At 42.7% G+C, this 19604-nt stretch overlaps 1 protein-coding gene across 1 annotated transcript in view; it reads left to right on the top strand.

Annotated features, from left to right (window-relative positions):
• The window catches only part of LOC142775008 (uncharacterized), a 59774-nt gene that overhangs the window by 33081 nt on the left and 7089 nt on the right, over positions 1 to 19604 (top strand). Inside the window, exons 18-20 of the mRNA XM_075876263.1 lie at positions 2541 to 2608; positions 6866 to 7011; positions 19009 to 19077. Of these exons, the coding sequence (XP_075732378.1) occupies positions 2541 to 2608; positions 6866 to 7011; positions 19009 to 19077 (283 nt within the window). The remainder of the gene's footprint in view (positions 1 to 2540; positions 2609 to 6865; positions 7012 to 19008; positions 19078 to 19604) is intronic.

Raw genomic sequence — 19604 nt, 5'->3', positions numbered from 1 at the left:
GTGCATCACACCTAATTTACAAGACAGCACTAAAAAATAAAATGAAATGGATAAAGCTACACATTGCGTAAATTCAAACAAATTAGCAAACTGTGCAGAGTTGCCCATGATACCACATAAATAATAGCATAATCTCTTAAATGAACCCAAAAATAAATAAAATAATTGCAAAATGTATTAAGGAAACACAATACAAGAAGTGTGCAAAGCATGTATGTTCAAAGCCTTGAGTGACGCAGGCGAAATGCATTATGTACACAATACTAGGTAAATAGTTAAATTAGCACAACAAGCATACACCAGCCATTGCTAAAATGTTATGATTAACTACTGCAACATGCAAGTGAGTATTCTCGTGCTTTAGTTCATTCCGTTTGAGGGAGTCGGAATTTATGAATCAGGTATGACTCGATATCTTGGCGATCATGATGTGTTTTGAAACCTGATTCAATTATTGTGGCTTGGATGTTGCTGAATGAATGACCTGTGACTGTGACATGTCTTGAAATTAGTGCAAGTCTTGATGAATGTTTGCATAGCCGAAGCCACGATGAAACAGACAATTCTGGGTTTGTTGTTTTAACTACCGTAACAATTCTAGGAAGCCGGATCCATTCACAGAAAGCTAGATGTGTTCGTGGTGATAATTCTGGCCTGCCTTCGATGTGTTAAATGCCGTACTCGTTTTGCAAAAAGAGAAAGCATTTCATTTTTGCTATTTACATAATTACATAATGAGAGTTATTGCTTTTGATACTTGGCAAGAACTATTACCATACGGCAATAAACTATTGCCAAATGCTAAAGAAAATTTATTCTTTCACGTTTTTTTTTCTAAAATTTCGAAAAAAAAACCACCCGGGGCTCTTCACTTTTCACCCAAATCTGAGCACACGGGTCTACAGCATTTTCGCCTGCATCGAAAATGCAGCCGTCGCAACCGGTACTCAATCCCACGACCTGTGGGTGAGCATCGAAGTACGTTAGCCACTAGACCACAGTGGTAGGGCTGGGATAGGCACTTTACTGCGCTCATTCCTCTTTCATTACATGTTATAATGGACTCGCAACAGGCAATAACATGATATTTTTGGTTTCTGTTTAAAATTTTTTTCTGGTATCCATCTCGAGTTTTAAACGAGACGCATCCAAAGGCACACCATAGAGCCGGCATCTGACTTTTTGAAGAATGAGAAATGGTTCTGGTATTCAATTCAATCAACATTAATTTTTATATTCTGGCTTCAGCAGATTGATACTCTTGATTTGTATGACCAATGGGGCGTCGTGTTTTATTCACGCTTCAAACGTATTTATAGACTTCTAAAAGGATTGCAATAAATAAATGAAGATGGAAGGAGATCAGGCTGCGACACACAGAGCCATTGCTAAAATTTCCAGGTTTCATGTTTTGTGGAAATTGATGCATAAGGGTTGGTTGCATTCCGCGCATTTCTTTATTACCTGATTGATAGTATGAATATGATCTATTATGGAGTAGTCTGTATGAAATTCTAATTGGTCCTTTGGTTGAATGAACTCTAATGTCACCTTAGTTCTATTGGCTAATATTTTTGTAAATAGTTTGTAGAGAATGGACAGAAATTGGCCTGTAATTTTTAAAAGTCCTTGACGTTGCTTTTCTTATGAATTAAAATGATGTTGGTGTGCTTCCAAGATATTGGTACCCTTCCTGTCCAGACACAATTAGTGTATAAGGTGGTCAGTTTTTCTCGCACAATTTTTTCGCCATGCACCTTTCAGCAGTCATTTACATTATCGTCATCAGTGGCGTTGCCTCTTTGCATTCCTCCTAGGGTTTTCCTTAGTTCCTGTGTCATTACTAATAAAATGTAGAATTCGTCTGGATTATTAATGTTTCTCACGGTGTCATCCTGGTTATTTCAGCTTCTACACAGCTCTTTGTAGAACCCTTCCGCCACCTCAACTGCCCTATCCATATTGGTTATGACAATGACTTCCTTGTCCCATAATACGTTCGTTCTATTTTTACCTACGCACAAGTTTGCTTTGGCAGCTTCTAAGCTTCTGCGGCTAATTACAGCCTGCTCAATTCTATTCATGTTTTACTTTCTGATGTCGGCTGCCTTGCGCCTATTGATTAACTTCGAAAGCTCGACTAGCTCTATATTGTCGGTTGCATTTGAGGCTTCCTTGGTTTGTCGTCTCTAAATGAGATTTTTCGTCTCTTGAGATAGTTTGCCAGTGCCCTGTCTAGTGACTGCACCTCCGACTTTCTTTGCACATTCTTTGATGATACTAGTGTAGATAGATATGCAGATGGATAGATAGATATGCAGATAGATAGATAGATAGATAGATAGATAGGATAGATAGATAGATAGATAGATAGATAGATAGATAGATAGATAGATAGATAGATAGATACGCCCAAAGTCACCGAATTTCGCTAAGAATTGATTCATATTTAAAAGAAGGGAATACTTTACCTTAGGTTACATTCTTGCGATTCGCGATGTGTGTTTAAAAGCCCGTTTAATCAATACACTTCTGTGCAGGCCACTCTACTTCCCGAGGAGCGGCCGGCGCATCATGGAAGGCTTGTACGGTATGCTTGAAAGAGAAGGTGAGATTCATTTACGGTGGCGTGTTGTCTTCAGCTCGTCAGCCGGTACATTACACGGGGCAAACAAAGGCTATTGGTGCTGGTGCTTAGAAGTGCCAACCATGAAGTATTGAAATATTCGAAAAAAAGCGCTTCTCTAAGTTGTGATGCGTATGGACGCTGGTTCGATGCATTTGTTTAATGCGAGCTTTCGTATACGAGCTTGTGCGCCGCCTCAACAAATATTATCCCCCCGCCTTTTTTCTTCTATATGCTACTCTCTGCCTGCACACATAGGCATCCTGGACTGAAAAGCTATCGAAAACTGTAGGTGAGTGCAGCACACATGTGTATGCACGATGAACTGTGTGCTGTGTGAACTGTGTGTGCGATAACTGTTGTACTAGATGAACCACACAGTGAGAGGTGGAGTAGACTTTTGAAAGCATTGGTTCGGGTAGCCAGCCAAAGCAGGCAATCTCGATTGATATGTGGGGTTTAACGAGCCAAATTCACCATATGAATGTGAGAGACGCCGTAGTGGAAGGCTACAGAAATTTCAACGGTTCTACAGTGGAGGGCTACAGAAATTTCAACGGACCCAAATCTGAGTACACGGGCCTAGAGCCTTTTCGCCTCCACTGAAAATGCAGGTGCTGCAGCTGGGATTCAATCCCGTGACCTGCGGATCAGCAGCTGAGTACCTTAGCCACTAGACCACCGCAGTTGGGCAAAATCAATTGATCTTACGAAACCAAGGCAACGCTTTTCGGAATTCTTCTGCGTCGAATCGCTAAGCCATCATTTTAGCATTGACGAATTTAAGCTTAAGCAATATTAAAACGTCGCCATTCGTTCAACATGCACTCTTAAAAAAAGGTCTGCATATTCACTAACTAAATACTTAGAAGTGTGGAGGTTTGGGCTAGTTGGTACGACAAGATGATAGTTATAGCGCGAGAACTGAACGACGACAAGACAAGAAGCGCTCGTCTCCCTCTTGTCCCTTGTCATCGTTCTGTTCTCGCGCGGTAACTATCATAAATACTAACCGTTCGCTTGTCACAAAAAGCATTAACCTCCTCGTAAGTGAAAGTTGTAAAAATTAGGTAAAGGTTAGTGAAGGTTAGGGAAACTTGCTAGCTTGCTAAGCAGTTCATGAATAGTGTTGACTCGAAAAATGAATAGATGACTGAATTGTTAGTTAACGTGCGTTTCTATGTGCGTGTACACATTGCCTTATCAAAATAATTATATTATAAAAATATATATATTGCATAATAACGATGTGTCATTGTGCACGTGGACCAATTAGTGGTCACTAAATAATTCATTGAATTACCATGGCAAGTACGCATCACAGCAACATACACAGAGGCATGAGTGAATCACAGACGAGGACATACACACAAACGCGCACGCAGAATATCAAGACGGAGGCGGTATCGTATACAGCAGCAGTTGTTTGAAGGCTATTTGTTCTCCTACTTTGGGATGGCACATTGTGTACTGGTTCGAAGCCATAGATTTTGAAAAAAAAAATGGACACATCATCGTCTGCCCTTCTGTTTGTATACATGTGTGTCATCACTTAGCGCAATATTTTTATTGCAAAATTATCGACAAAATTAAGGTCGGTCATAATATTTTTGAAAAGTGTCTGGATGATGGAAGAGGTACGGGGATGTTTATGAGAAATATGGCAACGTATGTGGCTCAGTAGTTACCTCGTTAAAAAGACCAAGAAAGCATTCCTGCTTGGTAACGGCATAAGTTTAAAGCGTTACTAGTTGACTAGAGATGCCGCGAATGCAGTAAAATGCGTTCAAACGAAGTAAATACATGCGTTGCCAACTGTTTACTAATTCGTTTATCTTATATTGTGCTGACCTGCAAATAGTGTAGGTAGCGGGAAAACTGCCGATATAGGGACTAGTATAGTGTGGTTTTACTGCAGGAGATAAGTGACCAAGCTATATTCCTTGACCGTGCTAACGTGTTTTGTTTACTTTTGCGGTTCTTAATGCATCCGATGACATCAGCTTTTTGTGGCGTTCATTCATAACTCGATAAAGCTATTAAGGTGCCTTTACTACGTTGAGGAATTGTAGGAATGAAATAGACCTGTCCGAATATTGCCGGAGTAAGCTAAGTTTTTTCATTTGGAGAAATTGAAAAGAATAGAATTACGGCAAGTTTAAATTCCCCGCAATGGAATTGGAAGGGAATGAATACACCCATTCGGCAACGCTATTCTGTATGTCGAAGAGGTGGCAATAAAAAGCAATATTTTACAAGAACTGTTACTTTCTGAATCCTTTATTGAAGCGACAATGCCTTCACTTTTCTTTATAATAAATTTTCTGGGTGTAGCAGCATCACTTATTGTGCGAAACTTTGTGGAGATGGGTATTTACCACTGCGTACACCTACGAATAGAATATGTCGTCCACTGGGCTCGACTGTGGGTGTTAAAATTGCCAGGTGCCTGAAAGTACACGTGGGACAAAATACAAAAAAATATGTCAGCTAAAAAAAGTGGAAGAGAAAAAGTAGAGACTAAACTAGAACGTCGATTAAGAGTGGCGCACTTGTAGGGCAGTTATGAATACAGTGAAAGAAAAAAAATCCGCCAAATTTTACGTACAGTGAGTGAGAATCTATATATGCAATGCGAAGCAGCTAGTGAGAAGCTGCATACACCACACATTTATTTATTATTTATTTATTTATTATTTATTTATTTATCTAACAGACCCTCACGGCAATAAACAATATGGAGGGGAGTAGTTACAAGCAAAAGGCAAATACGTTTGGCTTTGATACGAATCAAGGTATTCAAGTCATGGCATCTTGTTCACTGTCGCGTATTTGACGCGCATGCATGCATATACATTCCGGTACATACTATGCTAATGAAGCCTATATTCGGGCATATAAGCATGCATGACTCATTAATATATGTTTGACATACTCATGCCTTGCGAATCATGGTATATATCAAGATAACAATAATACTAATTGTTGTTGTTGAACGTACCAAAACCATCAGATGATTATGGGAGATGCCGTAGTTAAGGGCTCCGTAAATTTCGGCCACGTGGGGTTCTTTTACGTGCACCCAAATCTGAGTACATGGGCCTCTAGCCTTTTCGCCTCCATGAATGGATCTACGAACGGATGCACGGACGGGCGGACGGATGAATAGACGGATGGATGGACGGTTGAGCGAGCAAGCGGGCGGGTGGGCGGATTTTGGTTTACGAAGGCTGGCAGAAAAATTTTCTGTTGTCTTGTTGCGTCGTTCCATGGCGGGTCCGCACCGTGGCTTCATTGGTGACGCACAAGTGGCCACTTTGAAAGTTAGGGTGACGCACAAGCGGTCATTTAAAATTTCGTTGGCTGACATCAGCACAACTATAGGCACATGACTGCGTGAAGTCACCAGAATTAGTACTGTAACCTGACGTCAAGCTTGTGGCGATGTCATTAGGTGCGTTATCGGTAAAGCGACTTTACCGATAACGTTATCGGTAAAACAAAATATTTTTTTCAGCGTTTGCTGAGCTTTATGCTTGCTCAAGGCCATTTCCGTGTACAGGAGAATTGCATGGCAGAATAAACTAACTTTCGAAAAAAAGTGTCAGTACTTCATTAAGTGAACGAAAATGAACCGAAATGTTTGCAGAAAGAAATACGAAAGATGAGCTATAAAACGGAAACAATTGAAAGCGAAACGAATACACCTAGTATACAAGAAATAAAGCTTCGCTCAGAACTGCCTCAAATATAAGTGAAGGTGCAGTTTTTTTATTATTTTACCATCACCTCATCTTTCGTCAAATATTCGGCATGAATGTAAAGTCTGCTTTTGTTTTTCGTCAGAGCCTACATGCTGCTATATTCTTGCAGCGATGGTGTAGGCTCCAGCTTGCTGAAAACGTCCGTATATGTCATTTTTTTTGTCGATATGAATAAACTAAAGTGTGTGCTCCGTCCAAAAAAAGAAAAAAAGCATTTTGCTGTTCAACCTCAACGTAAGGCATTTCCTTCCTCGTACGCTCACATCAAAGAGCGTCCCGATGTTTCTTCCCTGGAAGTAGTCGGTATTGTTGCGAGCAGGTGCCGGATGTGTTATTTGCCACCCGAAGTGTTTCGGGACGCGAGCAGATGGGAGTGCCAAAATGATGGCAGTGAGAGCAAATGCAGCTTTGATCGGCACTTCCTATGCACTCGGGTTGAGAAAGAAAATGTTTGCGCTCTTCCCATTTTTTGCAGCTTCCTTTTTCGGCCAGCATAACGAGGTGGTCAAGGCTTCGAGCTGGGATTACACAACCACCGACGGCTACCTCTCCCTGCGCAGCTGCCTCAAGGAGCAGTTCCGGAAGGCTGCCATGCCGCACTTGGTGCCTGGACAGACAAGCGTGAGTCCAGTTTTTCATCTGTCGATGCGCGACTGAAATCGAAAGCTCTCTGCATGCGTGCGTAGCGTATGTCCGGTCATTATCGACCTCCTCGCACTACGCTCCTTGTTCACTTTTCTCAGTTTTGCGTAAGCTCGTTCAGATGGAACAACTCAGCATCGGTAGCTCATTCACCAAGAATGTCGCTCTCTCAAGTGTCCTTCAAGTTAAGTTGGCCACACGGCTTATTAGGAGCTCCAATTGTCTGCGCTTCAGTGTTGGGTGTTGAAGCCGAAGCAAGGAATACTGACTAGCCATGAAGGCTGAAATAAAACTTTATGCGAAAGAAATTTGTTGAGACGCATGATGAAAACGAATGCTGTGTGTGCCTTAACAGAATTGGAGTGTAAAAAACTGCCAACTGCCCATTTTTTTTTAGTGTTTAGGGGCCATCTCGCCTGTTAAGCGATTCTCTTTACTACGTCCTGAAAAGGCAGCCCAAATATGAGGCGGAGATTTTCCTTTTTCTAAAATGATAATTTTTTTACACGTATAAGTAATTCACATTTTTTTATTCTTACAAGTAGATGTATATTGAGATTTTGATAAGTGATTTTGAATGGGTAATGAATGATAGAGAATCATTAGTTTTCTATATCATAATACTATTAAATAGTTGGTTGCGTGGGCTCATCCGGTAACTGAGACGATAGACCGAGATTTATGAAAAAGTCGCCTCCACTTTCGAAAGCAGAAAAAAATGACAGGTCATTTTTCCGCGAAACTGCATCGGAATGAATTACTGGTCCAAATTGTTTAGGGTGCATCCTTGATGTCTGTTCATTTAAGCGGACCTTTCATAATTTGAGAAAATCAGTGTGCTGAAACGCGAAAGTTTGTATTTACGTTGCGCGTCCGCCACGGAGGTTTAGTGCACGATTATAATGCTTGACTGCTGACCCAAAGGTCGCAGGATCGCATCCCGGAGGTGAACGCAGGCAAATTGCCTGAGGCTTGTGTACCTAGATTAGTGTCTATGGTTTCTAAAAGATGGTCAAGAGTTATGGAGGCCTCCACTACGGTGTTCCTCATAATCAAATCATACAGTTTTGCAAGATTAAATCCAAGCAATTAAATTTATGAAGCGGAATTTTTTTAAATTACAGAGTTGAACTGGCACAGCATGGTCACAGACACGCAGATAATTTCCTCAGTTACCATGGTGGATTTTGTAGAACAAGCTTAAGCACAATCAAAGAATAAAAATTATTATACTACTGAGAGTGATTTCCTTGGCCTTGTAGAAACTTACCCCGGCCCTACAAGACAATGATAGGCGTTCAGATAATTTCGGGAAATTCGTAATGCCACTGAATTCTGCCCTTCAGACCCGTGTCTGCTACCTAATGCTTAGAGCATGGTTCCTTTATATTCAGCGTTCATTAATGAATTAGCATAAATTTTAGATGGGAAAAGTCTACGACAAAGCTTAGAACGTGAGAAAAACGTGACACATCAGACAGTAGCATAATACACCCTCTGGAATATAATAGGTCGTGGTACATACAGGCCCTTTAACACGTGTCATCGCTTCAGCGCAGCCGCTTTAGAAAGAAAGCGAGAATTCGTTTCACTCAGAATAATGAATACTTTGTTAACGCATGCACCGAAGTTCTGCTGGAGTGGGGCCAAGAATATTTTTTTTTATGTCGCTTGACAAGCAGAATCAGGCAAGCTCGTCGTCTTTCAGATAGCACCACGCAAGCTAATCTTTTGCAATATAGTCAACGAGATTTCGAGGGTCATGCAAGTGGCAACAGGAATATCCAGAAGCTGTCTTTTTGTTAAAGCTTCATTTAGTGTGGCTGCAACACTATCTGTCGCAAAAGAGATAATTATTGTATAGTATAAAAAACCACCGTATTTCTTAGTGTATCTTCAAACCAAATAGAAAAAAAATGACTCGTTGGTTTAACGCAATATTGTAATTTAAAGCACAGGGAGATCGTTTGAGTTTGAATTAGTGAAGTCAAAGTGGTACCGAAGGACAGTATGGTGCAACCAACCAGTCTGCACTGAAAGATTATATACAACGCACGTTTGCAAGGTTGTTATTCACAGGGTCGTGCGAATAAAAATGTGCCACGAATATGTAAGTAATATTAAGGTCTTCTTGTGTCAGTGTGGTACACAGCCGCCGTGGTGGTCTTGTGACTGGTGCTCAACTGCTGAGTCTGAATCTTCGGACCCTGATCGAATCCTGGCCGCGGCAGCCACATTTATATGGACGCAAAATGCTAGAGGCCCATGTGCTTAGATTTAATTGCATGTGAAAAAAATATCCAAGGTGGGCGAAATTTCTAGAACCCTCGACTGAGGCATCTTACATAATCATGTTGTGGTTTTGGGGCCACGACGCGACGGGCGCAATCTTCCTCGCATTGGCCAAGAGTGGGTTCATATACGTAGTGGCGCATGGCCAATTACCCGAGTCATATGTGATGCCAGATGGCATAGAGCGGCAAGTAGTTCATTCAGGCACTCAAGTTATTTTGCTCCATGAGGACGCAACCCGAACATGTGGATATCCGTTGGCCCATGTTACTTGTATTCGTAAAAATATCCAGCGTGGAAATGGCGACATACTTTCATCCCCGCGAGATAGAAAAAGAATGCTTGACATAAAAATAGGATTTTCGCGTACTGTTTTCATATCGATGCATGAATAAGCACACACTTGCCTTGAGAAAGCCTAAATAGCTGTTCGTTACATTGTGGTTTAGTCCAAGAGAGGACGTTTGTAAATATAGGCATGTAGCTCACAAGATTCATGACTGCAAAATATTTCACGCATACTTACTTTTTTGCTCGTCACATTTCATTTTGACATCAAAATTTTCCCCATGTTGACACACCCCTTAAATTGGTTCACATCGAGGGCCAGCATATGCGCAGCGCGACACTATAGGATTATTTATTCGGTAGTCAAAGCTCCACCATTCCTCTTGTAATACTTTACACAGTGGGCGCCTTTCCACAGTGGGGCCTTTCCTTATGATCGACCGCCATTTTACTGATAATTTACAAGCACGGGGATGAATAACCACGTCTTATCTGAGAGGATCAGCATGATTTTAATCAGCATTTTCACCTGTTCCTCAAACTATTCTGGATTATCGCCATAATAGTAGTGAATGATGTGGATGGTGGAGCTGAAGTAGTAGCTTGGGGGAGAAATAAATTTACTAGAGCAAATGAGTGCGTTCCTGTGCAAGTGCCTAAAAGGCCCAGGAAAGTACCGCCTTGAAGTACATACAATTTATACAGTTGGTACAAAATATCTTCAGAAGTGGAGAGATAAATAAACTGAAAAAGCGGCGAGGTTATGCTTAGCGAACAGAACAATGCACTACTGTATAACCTAGTCGGTAGATATAAAAATGAAGCATATATTAATATTTTTGTTCATGTTACGTGCATGCAACTTAAACAATCATATCGTAACAACAGTATATTGTTCGCAGTCGAGTCATATGGACTCTTTCTGATGGGTGATTAGTTTGTCATTAGTTAGGCCTGATTTCCAAACATTTCAAATATTCTTTGGAAAACATCAGTCATACTTGAAAAGTACAGCGTAATCAGTGGCTCCACATGAAGTTGTTCTTATGAATATGTTTTTTGCGTCATTATTGTATTTTTTGAGGGCTTTAAAGACAGGCCGCAAACGATACAAAAATAACATTACGGTTACAAAATTGTCTAGCAGGGTTAGTAGTGAGGGTACAAAATATGAACTACGATCATGAATATGATATGATTATGATCAGTCACAATGTCCAGCGTGCGTCGGCACCTCCTTTGTAATGCCGTTTGTGCGAATGAAACGCCCGTCTCGAACTACATGCTTTGACTTGAATATTTGATCCTCCAGCAGTTATCTCTGAAGTGATGTCTGCAGTCGCTTTCAAAAGCTTATTGGTTAAGCGGCATTCCTGCGAGGAGAAACTGCTCTTCCTGAAACTGTAGCTCACGATACATAGTTTTCGTACAGCAGTCACGTAACCGCCAACAGATTCGCTTTCTAGCACTCCTCTCTTTAAGTACATTGAGAGTTCGTGCAGTTATTGCACGTAAGTGTCGATGTGTTTCTTTCTGGCTTGGACGGGTGATTTGGTATGTATACTTCAGAGGTCGATATCAATCCATGTTATGACGAGGATCACTATCGACGAAAGCATTGCTTCCGCACCGCACCTCGTCAGCGCTGTCCTCCTCCTCCTTCTTCTTTTCGACTTCCTCATAAACTTGTTTGCTACACATTACAACTCATTACGCACAGCACGCTTATCCCTCGAAGAGCTGCGCAAGTCGAAAACCGCAAACAGAAGGCAGGGCATGGGCGTTTCGTCCCGTGTCCTCCCTTGTGGCTGCGTCTATTTCGCGCCATGAGATAAATTATGCAATGCATGGCGCCCTGCTGGTAGCTTCCGATGACTGGGGCATGTCCGTGCCTTTTCGCAACTATGCCTGAATAATGGGGGCCCGTTAACAGCCTTCGCAATTATGAATGGCTTCACTCGACGAGAGAGATGCGCTTATACTACACTGTAGCGCTAGCATTTGTATGAACGAGGGAAGATGCCTTGCAAGTGCGAAGAAATATCACATACAAGCACTCAGCCTTTTTCAAAAAATTCTCATGTACTTCCTATTGACAGAGGATTCGTTCATGACGGGCGCTCTCGTTAAATATTAAACGTGAAGGGCGTTCGTTTCAGACGTGCTGTAACTGCATTTACATTGTATTTTGATCTTGAGAAGTGTTGTTTCTGAACAGATAGCGCTATACTGTATTATAAAGCAACATAGCGCTCATATATGACCGACAGTACGATCGATATCTCACGAGGCCCATGATATCTCGCGACCAGCACATGAGGCTTTAATGTTGATACAGTTATTACAATTAATTGTATTTGAATGTTTGCTACATGGAACAACGAGAAACAAAAAAAAAGGCTGTGTCGGACGCCAGTGCTTTTTATTCTAGGGCCTTTCTTTGGGGCTCTCATTTTTCAGTGTTATAAATTGCCGGCTGGTTTGAGCCATGGTACTTTGTACTATGCTTCAGAAGATTTTCTAAAAAGCACACATCTTAAAGGGCTTTTTAATGAGTGAGGTTTTCGCAAGAAAGTGTAATCGCTACCATCTTGATATAGGTTCAGTTTTTTACCATGAGCTCAAGGGATTTTCTAGCATCATTCACGAAAGTTGATGGCATGTGTGCATGTGCGTAAGTTAACAATTTGGCAGCTTATTAAAGTTTCCACAGTGGATTTAAACTTCAGTTACAGGGCGCTTCTTCATGTGACTCGTTCTGTATAGATTGTTTGTCGCCAAGACAAAACAAGGACCGTGTTAAAAAAACGCTGTGTTAAAGCTTGCAATGGCAACGGCAAGCTTTAATGCGGTGCTCTTCAGAGTCATGCGCAGATTCTCTTTATTTCTGTTATGTCGCTTATCAGGTTGTTTTCCTGCAACGTTTCTTGAAGGCTCAGTAAATGCTTAATCATTAATGATTTCTCAAGTTTTACGTGCTCAAACCACGACATGATTACGAATGACGCCGTGGTGAAGGGCTCCGAAACTTTCTGCTACGTGTGGTTCATGAACGTGCTCATAAACCTAAGTAGACGGGTTTCTAGCGTTTCACCTCCATCGAAATGGAGCCGTCACGGCCAGGATCAAACCCGCGAAATTCGGTTCAGCGGCCAAGCATCGCAACCACTGAACCACTGCTAAGGTTCTGTAAATGCTTGTCAGGCGATATGCTTTGGTGACTCTTTTTTAATTTAAAGGAACGCAGGGACCGGAGTACGAGTTCGGCTGCACTTTGCCAGCAAACTTTAGCGATTTTGGCCATATCTATCAATCTGCCCACGACATTTGGCTCTGCTGGCTGTTTTGATACTTGGATTTATAACAAAAATTGGTATGGCATAACATAATTATTGCATGAAGAGCATAATTAACTTATCATAAGATAAAACTCATGACATGTATATCATAAATATCATGGTTTACACGTCGTAGTCTCCCTGCTCTTCCGGTGGTTTCCTTCACATGACATATTGCACAACTGGTATGGTATGACATGACTGCATGGTGAACATTAGTGACAGGTACTAAATCGAAAATCATGACAGGCATGTCATGTAAGTCATGACTACATGCCACGCTCATGATGCGCTCACGGTCGTTTGGCTAGCTTTACATACACCGAATTTGGTATTACGTGACGTGAATGGATGATAAAAGTATATGAACGGTGCAAACTTGATAATCATGACGTGCGTGTCATGCAAGAACATGACTACATGCCACGCTGAGGATACGCTCGCAGCCATTTCGATAGCTTCACATATACCAAATTTGGTTTTATGGGACGTGAATGGGCGACGAAGGTAAACGACACGTCAAACATGACAACTGTGACATGCGTATTGTGTAAAACATAACATGCTTTACTCATAACACGATCGCGGCTGTTTTGCTAGCTTCACATATACCAAGTTTGGTATAACGGTACGTGAATAGACGACGAAGGTAAATGGCATGTCGAAACATGATAATCATTACATGCTAGTCATGTTAAACATGACTACATGTAAAGCTCATAGTGCGCTCGCGGCCCTTTCGCTAGCTTGATTGATTGATTGATATGGGGGGTTTAACGTCCCAAAAACCACCATATGATTATGAGTGGCGCCGTAGTGGAGGGCTTCGGAAATTTCGACCACAAGGGCTTCTTTAACGTGCACCCAAATCTGAGCACACGGGCATACAACATTTCCGCCTCCATCGGAAATGCAGCCGCCGCAGCCGGGATTCGATCCCGTGACCTGCGGGTCAGCAGCCGAGTACCTTAGCCACTAGACCACCGCGGCGAGGCCCTTTCGCGAAGCTACACATATACCAAACTTGGTATTACGTGACGTGAATGGACGACGAACACAAACGCCAGGTGAGAACATGATAATGATGACATGGAAGTCATGCACTGCATAATGTACATGCCTACCACTCCTGTTGCTGGTATTGCAAACGTTAGTGGGGCCGTCGTTACGCTACTATTAAGAACACACTCGCATCTTATCTAGATACGTGAGTGCACATAACATTCCTTCTCGTGTTTACCGTGTAGTGTATACATCCGTGCGCCTCGTAACGTTGTGGAAATTTTAATGTTACATATCAACTTTTCTCATCTTTGTTTCGCCTATCATCGATTCGCACTGTACGTGGGATCTGCTACTTTTTTTTTTTAAATTTGAGAGTTCTCCCATGTGCAATTCATCCACAAGTGTGGGGTGCTCGCAAAAGTGTGAAAAGTGAAATATTCAGCTTAGACGACGACACGCGCGATTGAAATAGGAGCAAGTGTTAGGTAGCATTTCCGCTCGCATCTCCATTATCCTCGTTGCGTCAGTGGAGACCGCGCATTTATGAACCCGCAGTGTAAGAGGAAAAAAAAAAGGAGTGCCATGACGGGTTACGATCAAAATCGAAGCTACCGGAGAACACGGTCATCACCCAAATTCTGAGAGCGAGGTCTCTCACCGTACCTTGCAATCGTACGGCGCCTCTCGTCAAATAACTCAGTACGTTTCGGTGTTGAATAGAACTTTTATTTGCATGGGAAGGTTTACTGTGGTAGTTAAATGCGCATTTGTAGAAAATCTGAATAGGCTTCATCCAATTAAGTACCAACTCGCCCAAGTCAAAGTGATTTTGTAAAAAATCTGTTGTGCGTGTTTTGTCGTGATGCCTCGTTCTGCCTTACTGGCTCTTGAAAACTTCGCGCATACGTATTCTCCCAATACGTGGAAGCTGTATTATTTTTTGCGATAGACTTTGTATTGCGACCATCTTTCGATGGGGATGTGAAAGGTTGTTGACGACATTGATGGCACGTTGTTTCGCAGGGTGAAAAATGGCGTGAAATGTCAGAGTTTTCTGACGCCGCGCAGTGATTTGAATTGGAAGCGTCGTCATGAAGTGTGCCCCGTAAACAAAGCGAGCTCATTGTACTTGCACAAACAGCCATCGCGATGAAAAGCGCCCACCAGAAAAAATATGCGCCAGGTGTCTTTGAAGTGGCAAGAAGTCTGTTTGAAGCTCGCATTTTAGGACAGTGCGAAGTGGTGGTTCAAAAAAGAGGCCGCGAGACGAAAACGTTTTCAAGTACAGTAGTCTGTTTGAACATGCTTGTTTGCGCAATCTGAAAGCTACCGTTGGTTAGTTCAGTGCTTTAGCCGAGTGATCGCACATGCACAGAGAAGGGGCGCGAAAGGCGTTGCATCAAATAATAATACTAGTAATAATAATAATGGCGGGAGTCAGGGGAACACGGAAACCTGTGATGAAAAAACAACCCACGTGTCAGCAAAAAGGCTCCTTAGTTTTATTTTACCCCACTCACAAGGGTATATATCAAATATAGCTTTAGATTCGGGAACGTAATGTTTTCAAAAGAACGTTAGTACATTAATTCAAGGTATGTGTTTCTGTGCTGCATAGGTTATACTGAAGCTTCCGCCTGGTTGCGGTGATCGCACGATCGCATAGCCACAGTCAATGGCGACACGGGAGACCGGTGAGGTCGCACCGCGGATGCCGCTAACCATTGCGTCTCTGCTCCGATCACTTTTGACAAGGCTGCCAACGCTGTGTCGCATCTTCTGCGCAATCGCGCAACTCAGCGCTATAAGCTTGACCGTCGACCTTCTTAACGAGCTCCCGTCGGTTCAGTCGGCCGCGATACAAAGATATTCCCCAGCTGATCGGAATTTCCGGAGCCCTCCACTGCAGCGTCTCTCATAAGGTGGTTCGGGACGTTAAACTCTACACATCACTCCATCAGTCAGTGATACTAAGCGATTCTCGCGCCACACTCGACGTACTTGAGCGAGAGGGCGACGACGGCACACTAGTGCGAAAGCTCACCAGGATGCTCCGCTCGTTTTAACTATATGGTTGCTATCTCGAGCTCCCGTCAGAACTCCCGCCAACGAAGAAGCGAATCGGACAGCTAATGACGCCCATGGTCCGTTTCGGCTGAGTAGCCGACGTCGATCGCCTCATTCTTGCAAGCAGCACACGAAAGCATCATTCCAACTTTCGCATCACAGCCTGCAAGCGGCCTCAGGCGCTGCTCCCCCCAAGAGGATCGCATAGAAGGACCGCACGCTTCTGCGCCTTCGCACAAGTTTTCATCGCACCACTTAAAATACTCGTCGCTTCTCAGGCAAAGGTACTTCCCTCTGTGTGGACAGCGCTGATCTGGGGACACTAGATCATCTCCCGGGATGATGATTGTAGACGCCGCACGTGGCTTACAACGCAAGCGTTGTCGCATCAACAGAATACCTGCTCTTCTTCCCTGATTGTCTCTGCGCGTTCTTGAAACGCACCTTGTCGGCCTGCACAGACTTGGTCGACGTGGCCTCCATTGCGAGTGGCATGAACCTTCTTTTGTATTCCCATTTTGCCGCATTGTTTGTACTACTCCTCCCCTGTGCACTGCTGAAGTGTCCTAGAAAGAGGCAATTACATGGTGCACGTTTCCCTTATATTTCCCCATCAAAATCTCTTGCCCCGGCATCGCCGCTCACGGTGTTATGGAAAAGATTGGTTCCGATTGGTTTTCGATGTGAACTAATTTATAGCTTTTATAAAGCTATGGTAAAGTGTTGAATTTTTTCAAAGCAGTGCCCGCTTCCAAGAAACTAGTGAAATCAGGAACCATGACACTACAATAAACAGTTACATTGGTGTCTCGTCTAACTGGTTCGCTTCGACCTTTTATTCACACATTGAGGGCATAGAGAAATATAATGGATTATGTTCATTAATCACTTAAGAGTGCAAATTTTAATCTTGTTGTCAAGATGATCATGTGTGACGAGCTCGCGCTTAATCACAACTGCTGTACATCAGCACCGGCGTCCACTGAGCTCTTGTACGCATCAAGAGTGGCAGGATGTTGTGATGTGTTCATCATTCGCGAATACACAACTTTATTATTACATTCTTGTTAATGAAAGCTGGGTAGTTCGAAGATTTATTTTCTGTTTCTTGACGAGAAACTAAGTGTTCAGAAAGTGCATGTACTTGTGTACTAAATGTGGGTAGAGCTTATGCACGTGCTGCTTGCTCATTCGTCCCGTGTGCCTTCAATCGCTTGGGCTGCATACGAAGCATGTATACTGCCGCACGTCGGATCACACGACAAATCTCAATTAAAATATGTACAGTGACTAAAGATCGCTCCCCGTCGTTCTTGCTTGAGGCAGTGGCATTCGCTGGGCTGTTAGTTGCTTTGAATAGGACTAGGTTCTTAATAATAATAATAATAATAATAATAATAATAATAATAATAATAATAATAATAATAATAATAATAATAATAATAATAATAATAATAATAATAATAATAATAATAATAATAATAATAATAATAATAATACTATAGGTGGGGTTTTATCGTCCCCAAACCACGATATGATTATGAAAGACGCCATAGGGGAGGGTTCCGAAAATTTCAACCACCTGCGGTATTTTAGCGTGCACTGACGTCCCACAGTAGACGGACTACAATGCACTATAATGAATTTAGCACCCATCGAAATGCGACCACCGCGGCCAGAACTTAACCCGTTTCTTTTGTGTCAGAAGCCGAGCACCCTATCCACTGATTCATTGAGGTGGATCTAATGCTGAAAAGAATGTAATCAGCATGGCGATATATTGTCTATCGGGTTAATAAGGGCAAACTTGCTTCCCATGTTTCACTCAGAAAAGAAATTTGATTCTCAGTAGCTTGCACCGAAGCTTCATTAGCGTGCAGCATATAACACATAACCAAATGAAAAAAAGAGAAGAAAAACTGAACAGAACGCTTCGATGCTCAACAGCCAAGGCATAGCCAAAAGGTTTTTCGGAGGAAATGGGAGGAGGGAAGAGGGCTTCAACTATACTCAATTTATGTTCGTGCCTGCATTTTGCATTTTATGTGTGTATTTGTATACATCCACAAGTGAAAGTGAGGAATTTCAAAAAAAAAGTTTGCCACCCCCCCTCATCCATATGCCCCTGGATACGCCCATGGCAACAGCTAATCACATAATCGCATGTCTCGTTATTAGCTGTCACTACAGTGCTGGGGCCAGCCGGCTATGTGGCATTCGCGGCGTATAATTCGTAGATATTTCCGTAATCAGCCCAGTTCTCACTGTTCATGCATTTCTAGAATGTCGTGTCTTCATAAAACTTGCTTTCTAATTTAAAAAAAGAAAGGCTGACTCGGTTCACTCCGGTGTGAAACATGCTTTCCGTGGTTAGACGCTGTGCCAAGCAGATCTAGAACACCCGATTCGGACATGCACAGCATTATCTAAAGGCAGACGGCGCATTCGACAGTTGCCGCAAGCCGACATGACCACTCTACGCAATTTAATACAGTAGGACCATGAAGCGCAGAAAGCTTTCGCGATATACGGCAGTCCAAGTGGCCTGTTTCGAGTAGCGTCGCCTGACCCATGCGAAAGCGTGACCTGAAGTTGGTCCTCACCCTTTATGCCCCGTGCCCCTTTCCCACCTCATCCCCTACAGCGCGTCCAAGTGTCGTCCTTACCTTTAATAAAGGTCACATTCTGCATCCTCTGGCTGCAAGAGTGTTTTTCTGAAGTCTCCGAGGACAAACACGTATTTTCTTGAATCGTAGTTTCTTCGAATGACGTCTCCTTTGGCGCGTCCATGTGAGAGCACGCCTTTTCATTTAGAAACCGGTGCTTTGAAGAAAAGATGATATGCTGCGTTTCCTTAATGCGAACCAGTTGCCCGCAACAGAATTTTCGGAAACAGATTCTCACGAGTGTGTTCTTTGAAAAATTGGAAGTCGTTGTTGTCGAAGCTTTTGAAAGCTCGCCTGATACACTTTTGTTCCTTTCGCAGGGTCTGCACCCTTCTCGGCCACTGCGCCAAGACATGAAGGACAACGCCATAATCAATGTCGTCATTGAGGTGCGGAGAAACTGCTGTTAACATGAGTCCATTTAGGCTAGCATGTCGTCATGTATTGTCTGAGCACTTGGCCTGCTCCCATTGTAGGTCTATGGACAGGAATATAAGGCGCGCCGCAAGAGTGACCGCATACTCGTGAAGAGAGAGCTTTATTTGCAGACACGCTTCATGCTTCACGGGAGTTTACGAAAACTGGCTATTGGAAAGATTCGTCCCACGAAGAGCGCGCCTAAAGCTAGCTTGGGGGAGGGGGTGACAAATGTGCATGAAGTTTTGAGCAAAAATTTATATGCCGAAGCACAAGCATAATATGGATGAAGCAAAAAAAAAAAGAGCGTCACTCGCAACTGATTTTATTGACAGGATAACAGCAGAAAATATTTACGCCATGCCAGACATCCACAAACAACACTGCCTCACTTAATCGCTACACGGAGAACACGAGGGCATGGGAAAGTCATTTCTAATCCATTAAAGAAGTGCGAAATTCAAACTCAGTTCTGCACAAAACCACAGACGTGTCACTC

This window comes from Rhipicephalus microplus, chromosome X, assembly GCF_043290135.1.
Source record: "Rhipicephalus microplus isolate Deutch F79 chromosome X, USDA_Rmic, whole genome shotgun sequence".
In the NCBI taxonomy this organism is placed as follows: Eukaryota; Metazoa; Arthropoda; class Arachnida; order Ixodida; family Ixodidae; genus Rhipicephalus; species Rhipicephalus microplus.
The sequence above is the reverse complement of the archived record's forward strand: the minus strand, read 5'-3'. Positions and strand labels throughout refer to the sequence as shown.